Source organism: Leuciscus leuciscus (genome assembly GCF_965113295.1).
Source record: "Leuciscus leuciscus genome assembly, chromosome: 4".
NCBI classification, from domain to species: domain Eukaryota; kingdom Metazoa; phylum Chordata; class Actinopteri; order Cypriniformes; family Leuciscidae; genus Leuciscus; species Leuciscus leuciscus.
Window position 1 is genome coordinate 40,536,752 of NC_138728.1, and position 16,997 is coordinate 40,553,748.

The window sequence follows — 16,997 nt, forward strand, 5'->3', positions numbered from 1 at the left end:
GTGTAGACGTCTGACAGAAATAAAGTCAGTCTGGTTAGTAATAAGTGAAGCTGGTAATGCTGTTTGTGGAGTTGTTTAATCCTCCTCTGCTGAGATCTTCACAGATTTAATGTCTTCTTTTCTCTTCAGTTGATTTCATCTTAGACTGTGTCTAAAGTCAGTTGTAGTTCTTGTGTTTCTGCTCGTCTCTTTTTCTGTTCTCTTCTTTCCTTCAGTGATTCTGCTTGTTAACAGGCTTATTTAGGCTGAAATGACTCCACATTTAATATACACAGACTTTGTGTCTCAGATAAGGTCCAGTTCTGGTTGATTTCTTTGCTCTTGGCTGACATGTGGCATTGCTATGGGCTGCTTGTGGCCCAGATCTGGCAAACAGGAGTGGGCCACCCAAGGGCCGTCATTCCACGCTACATGTGGACCAGATCCGCATTCCACAAGTGCCAGATGTGGGCCGGATCTGGGCCGAAACAATGTTGCTATGTGGGTGACACCACATCATCACACTGCTACTTGTAATGCAATCTGTGACCAAGGAGAATAGCCTAACTCATGCATAAATAGGTCATAAACTACTTGGGATTTCACACTCATAATTCTAATTAAGGACACATGGATTTTATTTGTCACATACATATAGATAGTCCATTCCTCTGTGTGTGTGTGTGTGTGTGTGTGTGTGTGTGTGTGTGTGTGTGTGTGTGTGTGTGTGTGTGTGTGTGTGTGTGTGTGTGTGTGTGTGTGTGTGTGTGTGTGTGTGTGTGTGTGTGTGTGTGCGTGTGTGTGTGTGTGTGTGTGGGGGAGAGTTGCTGAAAATGAGCAGGAGGAGATGGAGCAGCCTGCAGCATGATGAGGTCACATTATTTCTGAAAGACATACACAACAGGACAAGTATGTAAGATGCATTTAAAGGCATATAAGAAATTACATCAGATGCATTTTATATATGAAATTACTTAAGAGATTATTCATAAAGACATTTACTGTAACAATACTTATGTGATTATACTCACTTTGCCCATTTTGGATATGGAGGTGGACAGGAGGAAGTGGTGAACAGGAGCCATGGCACAGCAGGAGGTGGGCCCAGCACCAAAGGGAAAAAGTCACTCATCCAAATTCACTGCAACTTCCTTTATCAGGGGATTTTGGAGATTCACCAAAGCACAGCAGAGCTGTACCACCTCGTCAGCATGGCTTCGTAAGGAGTGAGGAACAAAGTGCAGGATTTTATATTCTTTCAAACGAGCATTTGCCCTCTCGACATGAATTCTTGTCCGTGCAATGTCTTTTGTGAGTTTCACTTCACTCTTGGTTAACTTGCCATGGTGCAAGAATGGTGGAATGTTCAAGCTGACTCCTTCTGGCAAAAGATCTCGAATCAGAAAGCCTTTGTCAGCAAGGACGACATCACCCGACTTGAAGACTTCGAGGATGCCACTCATAGCCACAATGGCCTTGTCAGAGACTGACCCAGGATACAATCTGCTGCAATATGTAATGACAGCGTTTGGTGCCACACCTAGCAGGATCTTGAATGAATGCATGACTCTGTATGACGAGTAGGAGTTTTTTGAAGGTCCATTGAGGCTGGAGTAGCAATTTCAACATCAGTGCAGTCTATCACCATCCTGCAGTTACGGAACATCTGGAAAGACAATGGTAGGCTTGACTGGTTTTTCTCCCGACTTGGCACAGCGGCCATGATGTCTTTGAACCAAAGTTCATGTAGAACATAGATAAAAGTCAGTACTACATTGGCCACGCAGGATGAGCCACATTGAAAAAGCTGACCTAGATGCAGGTTAGTGTAATTATGACGAAGCTTCATCAGAGTCATCAGGATCTGGTCATCAATTGACAGACATTCTACCTTCCACCCAGCATAGTACACGATAGACTCCTTGAATCGCAACACATAGCCAACAAAGATATTATACATATGGTTCTGTCGGGGAAGCCAGTTTCCATCCGTAGGACCTTTTCATCAAGGATTGCTGCAGAGTCCCTGGAACATTGATGCATATGTCAAATGGGACTGGACGTCATGGGCAGGCTCTCCTGTGTGGGCTGACTCGTGCTGGGCTCCAGGGGCTGACTCGTGCTGGGCTCCAGGGGCTGACTCGGGCTGGGCTCGACAGGTTCATTGTGACTACGCCCTAGGAACCATGTTGGACCCCTTTCAAGTCCATCTTTAAAATGGCAGCTGCACACTCTGGAGTAGGGATTGGGTGCCCTGTCTGCACGCCTGATTGAACAAAAAAACAATTGTTATTCATACTCATGGTTTACTTACATGCATTAAGGCATAATCAAATACATTTATGCCTAAACAAGTAAATGTATGCACTAAAGCATTTAAAAATACACTTATGTATTAATGCCTAAACAAGTACATTTATGCATTAATGCATAAGCAAACACATGTATGCATTAATGCATAAACAAATACATTTATGCATTAAAGCCTAAACACAGTTGTGCATTAAAGCATAAGCAAATACATGTATGCATTAATGCAGGGGTAGGCAACCTAAGGCACGCGTGCCAACACTGGCACGCGGAGGGTTAATCGCTGGCACACAAGCAAATGCGAGAGAAGTGTATGTATTTCATTCAGATAAAGTAGTCTAGTTTTATGCCGGTCAAATGCACTCGGGCTCCGCATGATTAACATCGCGCAACATCAGCATCACACGTGCACACGGAACGCACATGTAGGAAACCTCGTGAATTACGGCCGTTTCACGCATATTTTTTTCGGCGTACATGTTAATCCACACCGGGAGCAGGAGCAGCGCGTGAGCGCCCAACAGGAGCGTCGCGTGAGCAGTAGTGAAGCGGGGGTTTCACCGCCGAGTCTATTTTGTCTGCGCTGCTCACGCTCACTTTAAAGCCCCCTTTCACACAGAGATTCCAGAAAATACACGGATAAAGTGACCCGAGATTTGACCCGGGTTCGTTTGATTTTGGTTCATTCACACTGCCAGTGTTTTTTCCGGAATCATAAGCCCCTTTCACACAGCGCTTTGAACCCGGCAAATTGCCGGCAAATTGCCAGAGCGCCTTCTGTGTGAACGCAAACTCGACCCGGGATTTAAGCCGGGATCGATGCCGGGTCGGGACCTAGTAACATTGCCGTGTTCAGTCCCGGTGTTGTGCCGAATTTCGACCCCCTGCCAAATTATTACCCCCCTCGTTGAAGTCAGTACCTGATTGCCTAATCCTAACCCCACCCCTAATCCTAACCCCTCCCCCACAACTAATCCTAAACCTACCAATACTAGGGGGGTAATAATTTGGCGGGGGTCGAAATTCGGCACAACACCGGAACGCGCGCTGTGTGAACAAAAGCCGTAATAATGCCGTGTCGTAGTGATGACGCTGAAGCGCGGGATCGTTCGCCAGCTGTGAAACGGTACGTAAAGCGCAATTTTATGATCGAATCAGAGAAAAAAATGCACAAGCGTGGTTTCTCGAGAGAGAGATCGCAGCTCATAAGCAAACTTAAGACGCTGCTGAGATTACAAGTCACATCGATGTCACGTGTCTTTACGGCATTTTTACGGGTTGTGTGTGAACGCACTCTCTGATTCCGGAAAATCACTGGCAGTGTGAATGAACCAAAATCAAACGAACCCGGGTCAAATCCCGGGTCACTTTATCCGTGTATTTTCCGGAATCTCTGTGTGAAAGGGGCTATAGAGTGCGTTCTCACACAAGCCGTAAAGACACGTGACATCGATGTAACTTAAAATGTCTTAAGTTTGCCTATGAGCTGCGATTTCTCTCTCTGATTCGATCATAAACTTGCGCATTACGTATCGTTTCACTAGCTGGCGAGTGGCGAACGATCCCGGCTTCAGCGTCATCACTACGACACGGCATTATTACGGCTTTTGTTCACACAGCGCGCGTTCCGGGACTGAACACGGCAATGTTACTAGGTCCCCAACCCGGCATCGATCCCGGGTCGTGTTTGCATTCACACAGAAGGCAAAGCGCTGTGCGCTGGGTTCAAAGCGCTGTGTGAAAGGTGCTAAAGTGAAAGCACACTTTTGATGGACAAAATAAATATGATTCCAAACAAAAGTGCCCAAAATGCACAGAATGTGCATGTCTAGTGTGTTTTAAAGTAACAACATGTAACTTTTCAACCTTCATAATATATTTCCAAGACCCTTGTGATGGTACATCGACTTACAATAGGTTGAATGAGACGTCTGCCAGAGCCTGACGGGGTCTGTATCGCTTTTACTGGCACTATGTAACTTCGGGGAGCGGGTAGTAACCTGCGCTCAAAAAGAACTACAAAATTCGACTGCTTTACGGCATACGTCACTTCCCCCACCACTACAACCAGCGTCTGTTTTCGTGCGTCTGTTTTCGCCATGGCTGATGCAGCAGCGAAACGTAAGTCCAAGGTTTTGTCGGAGGAGAGTCGAAAGAGGAAAAAAGAAAGTGATAAACTAAAAGGCAGGACGAGGATCAATATTGGTCGAGCGTTTGCTCGCTGGCGTGAGCTAAAGGAGGAGGAGGGATGCCCTACTGATGCTGACTTGGCCGTCATGCTGTTGGACTAGTAAGTAAATACTATCTTTAGTTTTTCTAATCTGTTGTCTGCCTGGCTAGCTAACGTTACCTTATGTAAACTATCTGGTCCTCCATTTATCTTCATGAATCAGCTAGTAGGTGTGCGAATTATGAATTTGGTAGCTAGTAAACACTAACATGCTAGTTTTAGATGGTTAGGATGCTATCGCTATTATTCTCGTTCAGATTTGAGCATTGCAATCGATGACATGCAAATCGCAAATGTTTGAGTTAAAATGTTTAGTCTACTAAACATGTAGAAATTATGAAAGGAGGAAGATTAATAATATTATCATTGCCCATTATGAAAAAAACCTGCATGCTTCATGTACAGCAACCGTAAATATTTTTTTTTTTCAGCTACCAGACACGGCAAGTGACATCGACACCTAGTAAAGCCAGACATTCACAACTACCACAGCTGCTGGTGTCTAGCGTTACTGAGGAGAGTGATAGGTAATGTATTTGTTTTTCTGCACTGCTTAGCAAATCTTTAGGAGTGTTGTTCAAAATTAATTTTCTTTTGTTATTTAGAGATGACATTTCAGTCAAAGGTGTACAACCACTGGACACAGAAGAAGTGGGTGTGCTAGAAGCCAGGTGGGTTTGCCTAATAGTGAGACAATGGTTTGTAGACTGTACTGGTGGCTTGTTGACTGCTTGTACATATATTTTTTTTCACTCGTTTATGTATGTTCTAAAATTGGTTGTAGCATGCACTCCATGAGTATTGCAGAGGAGGAGCAGTTTGACTCTCCAGATGAAGATGCAAGGAACGATTTGAGAAATAGCACGCAAGTTTTGCACATGAATTGTTTTTCCAATTTTTATTATTTCATGAATATGTTCAAGTCTGACTATATTCATATGTGCAGCATTGACATGGATGAGCGGTGGACTAAAAAAAGCTTCTGTGAAGATGGGGACAGTTCTGATGAAGATTATGTCCCTTTTCTTCAGATACGGTATGGTTGTGTAATGAAATTAGAGTTTGAACAGTATTTACAGTAATGGTAGTTATTAACTAGTCCATGTTTGTTTTTGATCTGTTTGTCCATCTGCAGTCCTGGAAGTCAAGATGTCATTGAACAGCTGCACGAGATCAGCGTGGATGAAGCCGTGATTGATGTCGCAATGCCTACTTTCCCAGAAGATGATGTGAGCGATATTCCAGACTCATACAAGGTTGTTTGTGAAGATGACCTAGTTGGCAAGAGTGCCAGTATCGTGTATCATGAAAATCTAAAGACGTTGGCCAACTACATCCAATTGCCTATAGAGAAGTGCAGCAAATTCAACAAGGTGACCGGAACTGCATGCTCTGCTGGACCACCATTTCAGATGAACTTGAAAACTAGGGGAACTGGAGTCATCTTGGAATGGGTAAGTCTTGTAATTTCTGATGCTACACTATAATCTGTAATGAACATCCCCCAGCTCCATGAGTTATGTTAGACTACTGTGTAAAGTGTATCATGATTTTTCAAACTGCAATTAGCAACAAAATAAATTATCTGCACAATGGTGTTGGTAAATGTTGTTGAGACTATTTTTATGTAATGCTGCTTCATAGAATTTGTCAGGTTAAACAACTTGTCATAGTTAGTATATCCAAGATTTTACATCATGCCTGTATTTATGATGTGTGCTCAATCTGGGATAGGCCAATTCTTTATTTCCCCCCATCCATTTCTACAGGTATGTCCCTTTGGACACACTTTGTGGCAGTGGAATTCGCAGCCCCTTTTGAAATATGGCATGCAGGGAGGTGATTTCATGCTGGCCATCAACATACTGCTCTCCGGGAATAATTACAGGAAGATTGCCTTTCTGTTCAAGTTCATGCAAATGGGGATGGTGAATGACTCAACTTTTTTCAAAATTCAAGACACATACTGCATTGAACCAGTCGAACAGTTCTGGCAAAAGATAAGAGCCGATGTTCTAAACAGTTTGAAGGAAAAGGAGGAAGTTGTTGTCCTAGGTGAATTTTTTATTCAGTTTTTTTTTTTTATTACAGTAACATGCCTCTGACTTACTGTGAAAGTCAAAAACACTTCTACCATTATAATTTTGTTTTGTTTTCTCCTTAGGTGATGGCAGAATGGATTCTCCAGGTATTGTGTGTGTGTGTGTGTGTGTGTGTGTGTGTGTGTGTGTGTGTGTGTGTGTGGTGGAGAGAGCACACTTGTGTGACATAGTTGGTTATGGTACATATAGTTCACACCCTTACTAACTTTATCCTCATTTTACAGGTCACTGTGCACAATACTGCACATACACGACTATAGAGCAAGACACTCGCGACATTGTACATATTGTCTCTGTCGACAAGCGGGAGACGGACAGAAATTCGGTCATCATGGAAAAGGAGTGCTTCATTAGGACAATGGATGCACTTCTTCCAGAGATCCATGTGACTGAGGTTGTCACTGATGCACATCCTCAAATCTCAGCATTGCTCAGTAAGGACAATGTGGTTTTTTTCACAAAATGTGGTGTTCAAATTCATTTTTTTCATGTTGGTTTGTTTGATTATAATGACTACTATTTATTAGATCCTGAACGTGGTAAATACAAGTCACATGGTTTGAAGCATTCCCTAGATATTTGGCATGCAGCCAAGAATTTGGGGAAGAAGATACGACGGGTATGCCTTCTTATTTCACACACTCATTGGATAGTTGAATCTGTTCATGCTGTGGCTGTGTAACATTTACATTTTTCTTTCAGGCTGGTACAGTGAGGGACCAGTCAGACCTCCTGCCTTGGATAAAAGATATTGTGAACCACTTTTGGTATTGTGCCAAGCAAGCCTCTTCCGAAGAACAGTTCAAGGTAGGATTAAATTGCAAAGTGGTAAACACAAACTATTTTTTTGGTGTGTGAAAAATGTGGGAGAAATGACTTGTTGCTTTTTCATTTTTTAAAGCTGAAGTGGCATGCACTCCTACATCATGTCCGCAACCAGCACACATGGTCAACGGGATGCTGTGAGCATGAACCTCTAGGGGACAGAACCCAGGAGAAGCCTTGGTTAATACAAGGTAATTGTAATGTGATTGTCATGCCATGTGTCTGACTATGAATGTACAATTAGCCTATTCAGAGTATGAATTTTTACAGGTTCGAAAGCTCACCAGGCTCTCACCGCTATTGTATTGGACAAGCGGTGGTTGAAGGATGTTGGGAAGTTCATTAACTTCAGGTAAGCTATTATTTCAATTATCGGTTTTTATTTCAAAACAAAAAAAATTGACAAGCACTATTACAATACATAATATCTTGGAATTACAATGTGTTTGCAAAGCAGTGTCTTGCACATGCTAGCTTGATGTATATATTGTTTGCTTGGCTGGCCTGTCATCTTGACACAAAGAAGCGATCTAATTAAAACAGGGTTTCCTGAGAGTGCGATGCTGTTAACCAGTTTTTGTAAGTCAAAGTAATTTTTGTTTGGTTCTCACATCCTACAGGACAACGTCAGATTTAGAGAATTTCCAGAATCACATCCTGATGTACGCTGGAAAACGATTTGCCTACAGCCCCGCAGTGTATCACACGCGGACCCTGCTGGCGGCGATCGACTACAATAGTCATAATCATCGCCTTCCCGCGCGTAACAGAGATGGTAAAAAGATGTAAGTGTTTATTATAATGCTTGTACGATTTCCAGTAGAAAAACATTTATTCCAAATAGTCAGATTTGGAATATCTGACTATAATGCAAACTGTGTTTTCTTTCTAGGTACAGGCGTTACTACAATAAGAAGTCAAAATGTTGGAGCGTGTATGCCCTGAAGGACAAAAAGGACTATGGGTACATTCCAGACCTGCAGAGGGCCATTGTTCCACACCGACTGAGAAGTGGAGCAGGTCTTCCAAGGAGACAGACTCTCCGGCTCAATGACCCCAGACGCTTGGGTGTGCTGGCTGCTACATCGCCACCATCCACCTCCGAACTGGTTCATACTCACGTTACACGTGGGGATGGTGTCCCCCAAAGTGAGCGCTGAGTGCATTCATAGGTGGTGGTGTATCTCTATGTAATATGTAAATAGTTATCAATGTAAATAAAATAAGGATGACCTTCAAGTTGTTTATTTTTTTTATTTTTTCAAGAAAGTAACCAAACTTGAACTATAACAACAACAAAAAAATTCAAACCATAAAACTTTTATTTTTTACAAAAAAAATTCACAAGAGCCGTCGCACCCTGAAACCAATGTTTTCATAAAATAACCGAACTTGAACTATAATAAATAACCATAACACCATAAAAAAAACTTAAAAAAAAAAATTCACAAGAGCCGACGCACCCTGAAACCAGTATACTGACCCCTTGGGTCAGGAAAAGTTTCCCTGATCCTCCAGACACAACAGCTGGGAATGACCACTCTGTTTCCAACCCCAAGGCGACCATACTGCCATAGCACAAATTGTCGGTAGGCTGTGTGTCTGTATTGTCTTTGTTCTACACCGGGCTCCTGTGCATCATCAACTGCAAAGATATCATTCCAAGCAGCCCTCGCTAGCCTCAGAACACCCTCATCCAGGATGTAGTACTCCATGTAGGCCATCCTACTAATGCAGTTCTGTGGGGCCTGGCGGCAGCAGAGCCTCTCCAGATCAGTGTCCATTTCCCGGCAGTATGTACAGATACACCAGTGTAGTCCACCACCATCAGGTACTCTTGGTCTCTCTGTGTCTTCATGCATGGTCAGCACATCGAACATCAGTCCTGGGAGCCTCAACATGACCTTTTGAAGGATGCGGTCCTTCTCTTGCGGTCCCAGAGAGTGGATCTGGGTCTGTATTTCTCTATTTCTCCTGTCCTGCAGATCCTGGAGTCTTCTCTGTCTGTCAGGGTCAATATCCTCCCTTCTCCCTCCTCTGCTTCTCCTCCCTCCTCTGCTTCTCTGCCCCCCTCTGCTTTTTGGCCTTGTATCAGCACTGGCTGAGGGTGTAAAATCAGATGAGGTAGATGAATCCTGACTTATTATGATATACTTAATAACAACCTTATTATGGTAACTGTATGAAGATCAAATAATTACAGGCATGAATTGTAATTTAGAACTGTAGTTGCTCAAAAAGCAAGAATTAGCAACATATAAGCTAAGGGTGCAGTAAGGAAATGTTTGGTATCTATATAAATAATGTAGCAAAGCAGCCACTAAAACAGTGTCAACTATCTCTGCAATATTTTTCAAACAAAATGCAAAAAATTTTCACAGACAATGCAAATGACTACTACATGCTTAACTGTTCTGCAATAAGTTTTTACTTTTTATCCTTGTCTAAACCTATCTTGCTGTTATACCGTTTCAAGGTTACTCTTACACAAAATAAAAAATAAATACTATAATACATAATAAATACTATATATAAAAAAGCAAGTAATGTAATTTAGTTATTTTCTCTTCGTTTGTGATGTCATAAAATCATGCATCATACTGTACCTTGTCTGTGGCCATAGTTGATTCCAAAGCCGGTGCTGGATAAACAGCGAGCGTGAGCGTGCGCGTGCACGTGCGAGTGCGACAGTAGGATGCGGTAGGCAAAATTGTTTACGACAGCGGTAATGGACAATTCCGCTTCCAACCGGTAGGGCGACCGCAGAGGAAAAGTTCCATGTTGTTGCTTTAACAAGAACTGGATTAGGTTATGTCAGAAAAGAAAATTAAGACTCAAAAATATTTATATAAAATTTACCCATTTAAACGTGTTTTTATTATTCAGTTTGGGTAAAAGGATATGGTATTTTATATATATAAAAAATAAATATTTGTTTGTGCTGTAAAGTAGTTAGAAAAAATGAAATCGGAATCGGCTAAAAAAAATAGGTATCGGCAGGTCAAACTCAATGAAAAATTGGAATCGGCCTAGAAAATTGTAATCGGTGCATCTCTAGTTAGGAGTTATAAATATTATTAAATTGTCTATCTAAATCTAAAACAAATTTCAAGAGAAATATTTAAATTTCTGTACTATTTCTGTGTAAGCCATTATGAAAATTTTTAATGTTTGTGTATTTATGAGTGTGTGTGTATATATATATATATATATATATATATATATATATATATATATATATATATATGTGTGTGTGTGTGTGTGTGTGTGTGTGTGTGTGTGTGTGTGTGTGTGTGTGTGTGTGTGTGTGTGTGTGTGTGTGTGTGTGTGTGTGTGTGTGTGTGTGTGTGTGTGTGTGTGTGTGTGTTGTGGCACAGTGATGAACTTGGAAACTTAAAAATGGCACTTTATGACAAAAAGGTTGCCGACCCCTGCATTAATGCATAAATAAATACATTTATGCATTAAAGCATAAGCAAATACATGTTGTAACAGATTGACCTAATTTATTGGGGTGCCAAGCAGGAGATTAACCCTACTAAATTTATTTGAGTCAGTCAACCGTACAAAGGATTCAAACATCAAAAAAAGTAGGAACCCTTAATATGTGGATGAAGAAACACACAATATCAACAGGCTCAATTCATAGAAACTGTTATTAGCTTTTTGTTTGAGCAAAAATAACATTTAGTGAGGGGAAAGCATTAATGATTCACAAAATGCAAGTTCAATAAAAAACAAAACAAGAAACCAAAAAAATTATTCAATTTATAAGGAAAGGATCCTAGAAATTAAAATACTCAATTCCCAATTCCAGGCCCACTTAACATGACAAAATCTTTCAACAAAAATAAATCAGTTCATTCAAAATTACATTCGTTTAAATTCAGTTCATTCCTTTTCAACTCATTTGGGGTGCAAACCACCAGTTTCACAAGTTCACATTAACAGTTCTTGACTGAGTTCTCAAACCAGCAGAGTAGCTTAGAGTTCATAGGTTCTTAGACCATTAAGTCCATTCAGACCAGCACTAAGCAACCAGTCCCCTGTGCAGTTCAGAAAGAGCACTTTAAACAATATTTACACAGTCCCTTGGACACTCAACTGGCAAACCCAGCATAAGAAAAAATAAGAAAAAGGAAAAAAACAATACTTGTTTGGTTTTGTCCCGTCAGTCAGTCAGACAAATGATCTGTCCTCCATTGTCGTTTGTACCATTGGTAATTTCCCTGAACATCCAGCAACTTCCAAAAGGTCCATAAATCCAAGGCAAATCCAAGGCATAGGCCCAAGGCAATTAATGAAAGGTTCCTTTCACCTCACAGGTTGTTTGGAGATATGCAGGGATTAACTTCCCACATCTTCCCACTACACAAGGCATTACTCACTAACTGCCATCTTCCAGCTCTCTTAAGCCATGTGCTCCACACATCATGTGACTCAGTGCATCATGTGACTCAGTGTGTCATGTGACTTAGTGCATCATGTGACTCAGTGTGTCATGTGACTTAGTGCGTCATGTGACTCAGTGTGTCATGTGACTTAGTGCGTGATGTTCGTCACAGTAGGTGTGTTCGACATCGGCTGCGGCTGGATGTAACCGATCGGCGAGAGTAGCCGCGTGCAGGCGGGGAGGAGCTGCAAACGGAGACGTGAAGTCGGACACTTTCTGGTTCCCGTAGTGACCGCTCACGTGGTGTTCGCGTACTTTACCACAGCTGAAGTGAAATAAATGTAATATTGGCCAAATAATACACAGATGTTTCAGAGACATTTTTATTCAATAGGCCTACTTTATGTACTGCTTCATACAGCGTCTGTTTGAACAAGAATAAAGTTCAACATAATTTCTACTATTAATGAAGTGGAGTCTATAGGCTACGTTTTTTAATCAGTTTTAATTTGATAAACATGACACAATATAACATACGACATGAAAAGAGTGTTTACTGTTATAAAAAACTGATTTGTGATCTTTAGAGTAACTAAAGGTGTTCGAATAAACACGAAACACACGTGATCGTTGTCATGAAGTGAATCCGGCCAATCGTGGGACAGCTGTGTCGTCATCAGCCCTCCTGCAGCCCAGTGCAGCCGCTCTTGAGAAGCTGCGCTGGCTGAGTTCTCCGGCTACTCTCGAAATGCTCTCGCGGTACTTTGATGGCATATGTCACAGTCACGTGGCGTCGGCGCTGTATCAAGTCAGACAAAATTTCTAACCGGCATGCACTGCTTCAAGTCAGTTGCCGATCGGTCTGCGCAGAGCTGTATGAAGTCGAACAAGCCTAATGTATGCATTGAAGCATAAACAAATACAGTTATGCATTAATGCCTAAACAAGTACATGTATGCATTAATGCATTAAAGGGATAGTTGAGGAGATCCCCCTTCTATGTAAAGCGCTTTGAGTGCTGAGAAAAGCGCTATATAAATGTAATGAATTATTATTATTATTATAGTTCACCCAAAAACTCTGTCATCATTTAAGTCAAGTCAAGTCAAGTCAATTTTATTTGTATAGCGCTTTTCACAATACAGATTGTATTAAAGCAGCTTCACAGTATTAAATTAAAATAATACAACAAAGTTTGTTTCAAGAGGAATTTATTGATTGATAAAATTAAATTAAATATCCCCAAAATATCCCCAACTGAGCAAGCCAAAGGCAATAGTGGCAAGGAACCGAAAAACTCCATCAAGTGACCTAATGGTGTCCTAAAACTCCATCAGGTGACCTAATGGAGAAAAAAAAAAAACCTTGGGAGAACCCAGGCTCAGTCGGGGGCCAGTTCTCCTCTGGCATTTATGAGCTAGAGGCCGGATTGTAGTTTGAACTGTAGGATTATATGAATGCCTGGCTGAAGAGATGCGACTTTAATATAGATTTAAACTGGGAGAGCGAGTCCAAGCAACGAACAGTATCAGGAAGACTATTCCAGAGTTTTGGAGCCAAATGTGAAAATGCTCTCCCTCCTTTGGTGGTTCTGGGTATGACCAAAAGCCTTGAATTTAGTGATCTTAAAGAGCGCGATGGATTATAGGGCGATAGAAGATCCGTTAAATAGACTGGAGCTAAGCCGTTTAGGGCTTTATAAGTCAGTAGCAATATCTTATAATTAATACGGAGCTTTATAGGTAACCAATGCAGTGATGATAAAATCTGTGTTATATGATCATATTTTCTTGATCTTGTAAGAACTCTAGCGGCGGCATTTTGGACTAACTGTAGCTTGTTTATTGAGGATGCAGGACAACCAGCTAATAAAGCATTACAGTAATCCAGTCTCGAGGTCATGAATGCATGAACTAACTTTTCTGCATCAGAAACTGATAGCATATTACGTAGCTTAGCAATGTTTCTAAGGTGGAAAAAGGCTGTTTTTGTAACATATGAAATATGATTTTCAAAAGACAGGTTGCAATCGAGTATAACACCCAGGTCTTTTACTGTAGTGGATAAAGTAACAGGACATCCTATGATGTTAAAGTTGTATTGTGCGAGGTTTTGTGGGCGGTTTTTTGAACCGATAAGTATTACCTCTCTTGTCTGGATTTAATAAAAGAAAATTACGCGTCATCCAATCTTTTATATCTTTAACACACTCTGTCAATTTAGATAATTTATTGTTTTCATCCGGTCGTGATGAAATGTATAATTGAGTGTCATCAGCATAACAGTGGAAATTATTTCCATGTTTTCTTATAATATTACCAAGCGGCAGCATGTATATTGAGAATAGCAGAGGGCCTAATACAGATCCCTGCGGCACTCCATAGTTTACTGACGTTATCTTCGATTTTTCCCCATTTAAACAGACAAAATGGTAGCGGTCTGATAAGTACGATCTAAACCAGCTTAATGCCTGTCCATGAACACCAGTGTAGTTTTGTAGTCGATCTAAGAGTATTTTGTGATCTATAGTATCGAACGCAGCACTAAGATCAAGTAAAACTAGTATTGAGATACAGCCTTGGTCAGAAGCTAAAAGTAAATCATTTGTAATTTTAACGAGCGCAGTTTCAGTGCTATGATGCGGTCTGAATCCTGACTGAAATTTTTCATAGATATCATTTTCTTGCAAGAAAGAGCACAATTGAGCGGACACAACTTTTTCTAGTATTTTAGACATAAATGGTAGGTTTGAAATGGGTCTATAATTTGCTAGATTATTATGATCTAATTGTGGTTTCTTAATGAGAGGTTTTATAACTGCCAGTTTAAATGTTCTTGGAACATGACCTAAAGATAAAGACGAGTTAATAATATTGAGGCTCTTCCACTACAGATAACACTTCTTTCAATAGTTTAGTGGGTATTGGGTCTAATAAACATGTTGTTGGTTTAGATGCAATGATAAGTTTATTTAGCTCTTCCTGTCCTATAGTTGTAAAGCGGTGTAGTTGTTCTTGAGGGGCGATAATTGAGGCTGAATTTTAAGACACCATTAAAGATTGTACATTTACAATTGTGTTTCTGATGCTTTCTATTTTCTCAGTGAAGAAGTTCATGAAATCATTACTACTGAACTGTAACGGTATATTTTGTTCGGGTGACGTCTGTTTATTTGTTAGTCTAGCCACGGTGTTAAATAAAAACCTTGGATTACTTTGGTTATTTTCTATTAGTTTGTGGAGATGCTCAGCTCTGGCTGCTTTTAGGGCCTTTTTATAATGTGACATACTGTCTTTCCACGCGATTCTAAAGACCTCTAAATTAGTTTGTTTCCATTTACGCTCTAAATTTCGAGTTTCTCTCTTGATAACATGCGTAGCACTGTTATACCATGGCGCTTTAGTTTTCTCTCTAACCTTTTTTAATCTAATTGGTGCAACGATATCTAATGTACTAGAAAAAATGGTGCTCATAGTGCTAGTCATTTCCTCTAGTTCATCCGGTTGTTTGGGTTCACTGAGCAGCTGAGATAGATCAGGTAAGCTATTTGAGAATCTATCTATAATGGTTGGAAGGATTGTTCTGCCTGGTCGATAACGTGGCGCAACATGACAAATTTCAGCAGTACGTATTATGCAAGTTACCATGTAATGATCAGTGACATCATCACTTTGCGGTATAATATCTATATCGCTTGGATTGGTTCCATGTGATATAATTAAATCTAGCGTATGATTAAGACGATGAGTGGGACCAGTGACGTTCTGCTTGACCCCAAAGGAGTTTAATAAATCTGTAAACGCAGCCCCTAACATTGCTAATTTCTTTTTTATTGGTTTTTCTCAAAAGAATTATAATTTTTCTTCTAAACTGTATGCAGGAGGACAACTGCAGTGGCATCACTCAGCACATCATTAAAATACTGGTCGTCCATGGTGCTGATGGAGAAGATCCAATCGATGTATCCATCCTTCTTAAACTCTCCCCAAAAGTTCAAAGATTGAAGATGAAGTTGTATTAAATGCTATGGCATGATAGAACTGTTTAAACATTCAGCTGTTGATGATGTTTTAATACATTAAAGTTTAAATGGTATTCTTTAAAGGTCACTATTTCAGAGTGCTGTTTTGAATGTTGAATGTTTTGCATTAATTTTTTTAAAATACATTTTTATGTTTAAAACAAGGGTTACAGTATAATTCTGAAGTTTTACTGAATGCACCTGTGTCAAGAGATGACTGTAAAATGTCCATTTTTGGATGAAGAACATTTTTTGATGACTGGAAAATAAACTGTTTAATTGTATTTTAGTTGTGTGATTTGTGAAAAATATAGATATATATATATACAAATTTCATTTATTTATGTTCATGATTATTTATAAAAAAGACATTAGCAATGTTTACATAATTATAGGGAGTATTATAATTGCATAAAACTAAGTAAATGAAAACAAAAGAACTTAAATAAAATCTACTTATTTACTTCATTAAATGGTAAGATTTAATTATAAATTGTATTTAATCATAATTATAAAACAATAAATAAACTACGTAATTACTTTAAATAAATATAACTTCTAAATGAAATGTAAATAGGTAATTTTTACTTAATTTCTTCATGAGCGTTACGTTCAATACTAAGTAGATTTTACTTGATAATGACACGTAAGTTGTACTTGATATTATAGCAGTAAAATTTACTTAAAATATACTTGTGCAAATTGTTACGAGGATTTTATTAAGTAAATCTTACAAGTAGTTTTTTTCAGTGTTGCGTTAGAAAGAGAACAAATGGAAAGCATTTTGTTACCCATTGTTTTAATTCTAATTTAATAAAAATGCAATTCATTCAGTCATTTTTTATAAACCTTTTATAATAAATATTTTCATTAAATCAATTTTTTGTACAATTCAGTGAACAGTAACATCTTCAAAAGGCAACAAATTATGAACAAAAAATCATGATATATTTACATATCTAACTATATTTACATATTATGTGCATATTATTTACATACTAACTGTAATTAGTGTTTCTTGCAGGTCACAGATCAGACGGAGTGTCTCTTGCAAATTGGATGATTGCACTTTGTGCAAATGATGCTTGTTGATAAATCCCTTGGCAAGCACCTTTGGCTTCTTTTTCTTTTGGCTGA

The 16,997-nt window shown here is 39.7% G+C and overlaps 2 protein-coding genes across 2 annotated transcripts; both read left to right on the plus strand.

Annotated features, from left to right (window-relative positions):
• The first annotated feature begins 4,373 nt into the window (after positions 1-4,373).
• Positions 4,374-6,111, plus strand: LOC309497426 (uncharacterized protein). Its single transcript, XM_082167709.1, has 6 exons — positions 4,374-4,579; positions 4,951-5,046; positions 5,125-5,190; positions 5,304-5,384; positions 5,466-5,555; positions 5,655-6,111. The coding sequence occupies exons 1-6, from the start codon at positions 4,389-4,391 to the stop codon at positions 6,004-6,006; spliced, it is 876 nt and encodes a 291-aa protein (XP_082023835.1). The 5' UTR covers positions 4,374-4,388; the 3' UTR covers positions 6,007-6,111.
• An 83-nt stretch (positions 6,112-6,194) lies between these two features.
• Positions 6,195-8,664, plus strand: LOC309497304 (uncharacterized protein). The gene is made up of 9 exons (XM_082167522.1): positions 6,195-6,574; positions 6,684-6,707; positions 6,846-7,055; positions 7,149-7,240; positions 7,324-7,428; positions 7,523-7,637; positions 7,717-7,798; positions 8,067-8,231; positions 8,339-8,664. Exons 1-9 carry the CDS (start codon positions 6,217-6,219, stop codon positions 8,604-8,606), a joined length of 1,419 nt encoding a protein of 472 aa, XP_082023648.1. The 5' UTR covers positions 6,195-6,216; the 3' UTR covers positions 8,607-8,664.
• Positions 8,665-16,997: the final 8,333 nt, after the last annotated feature.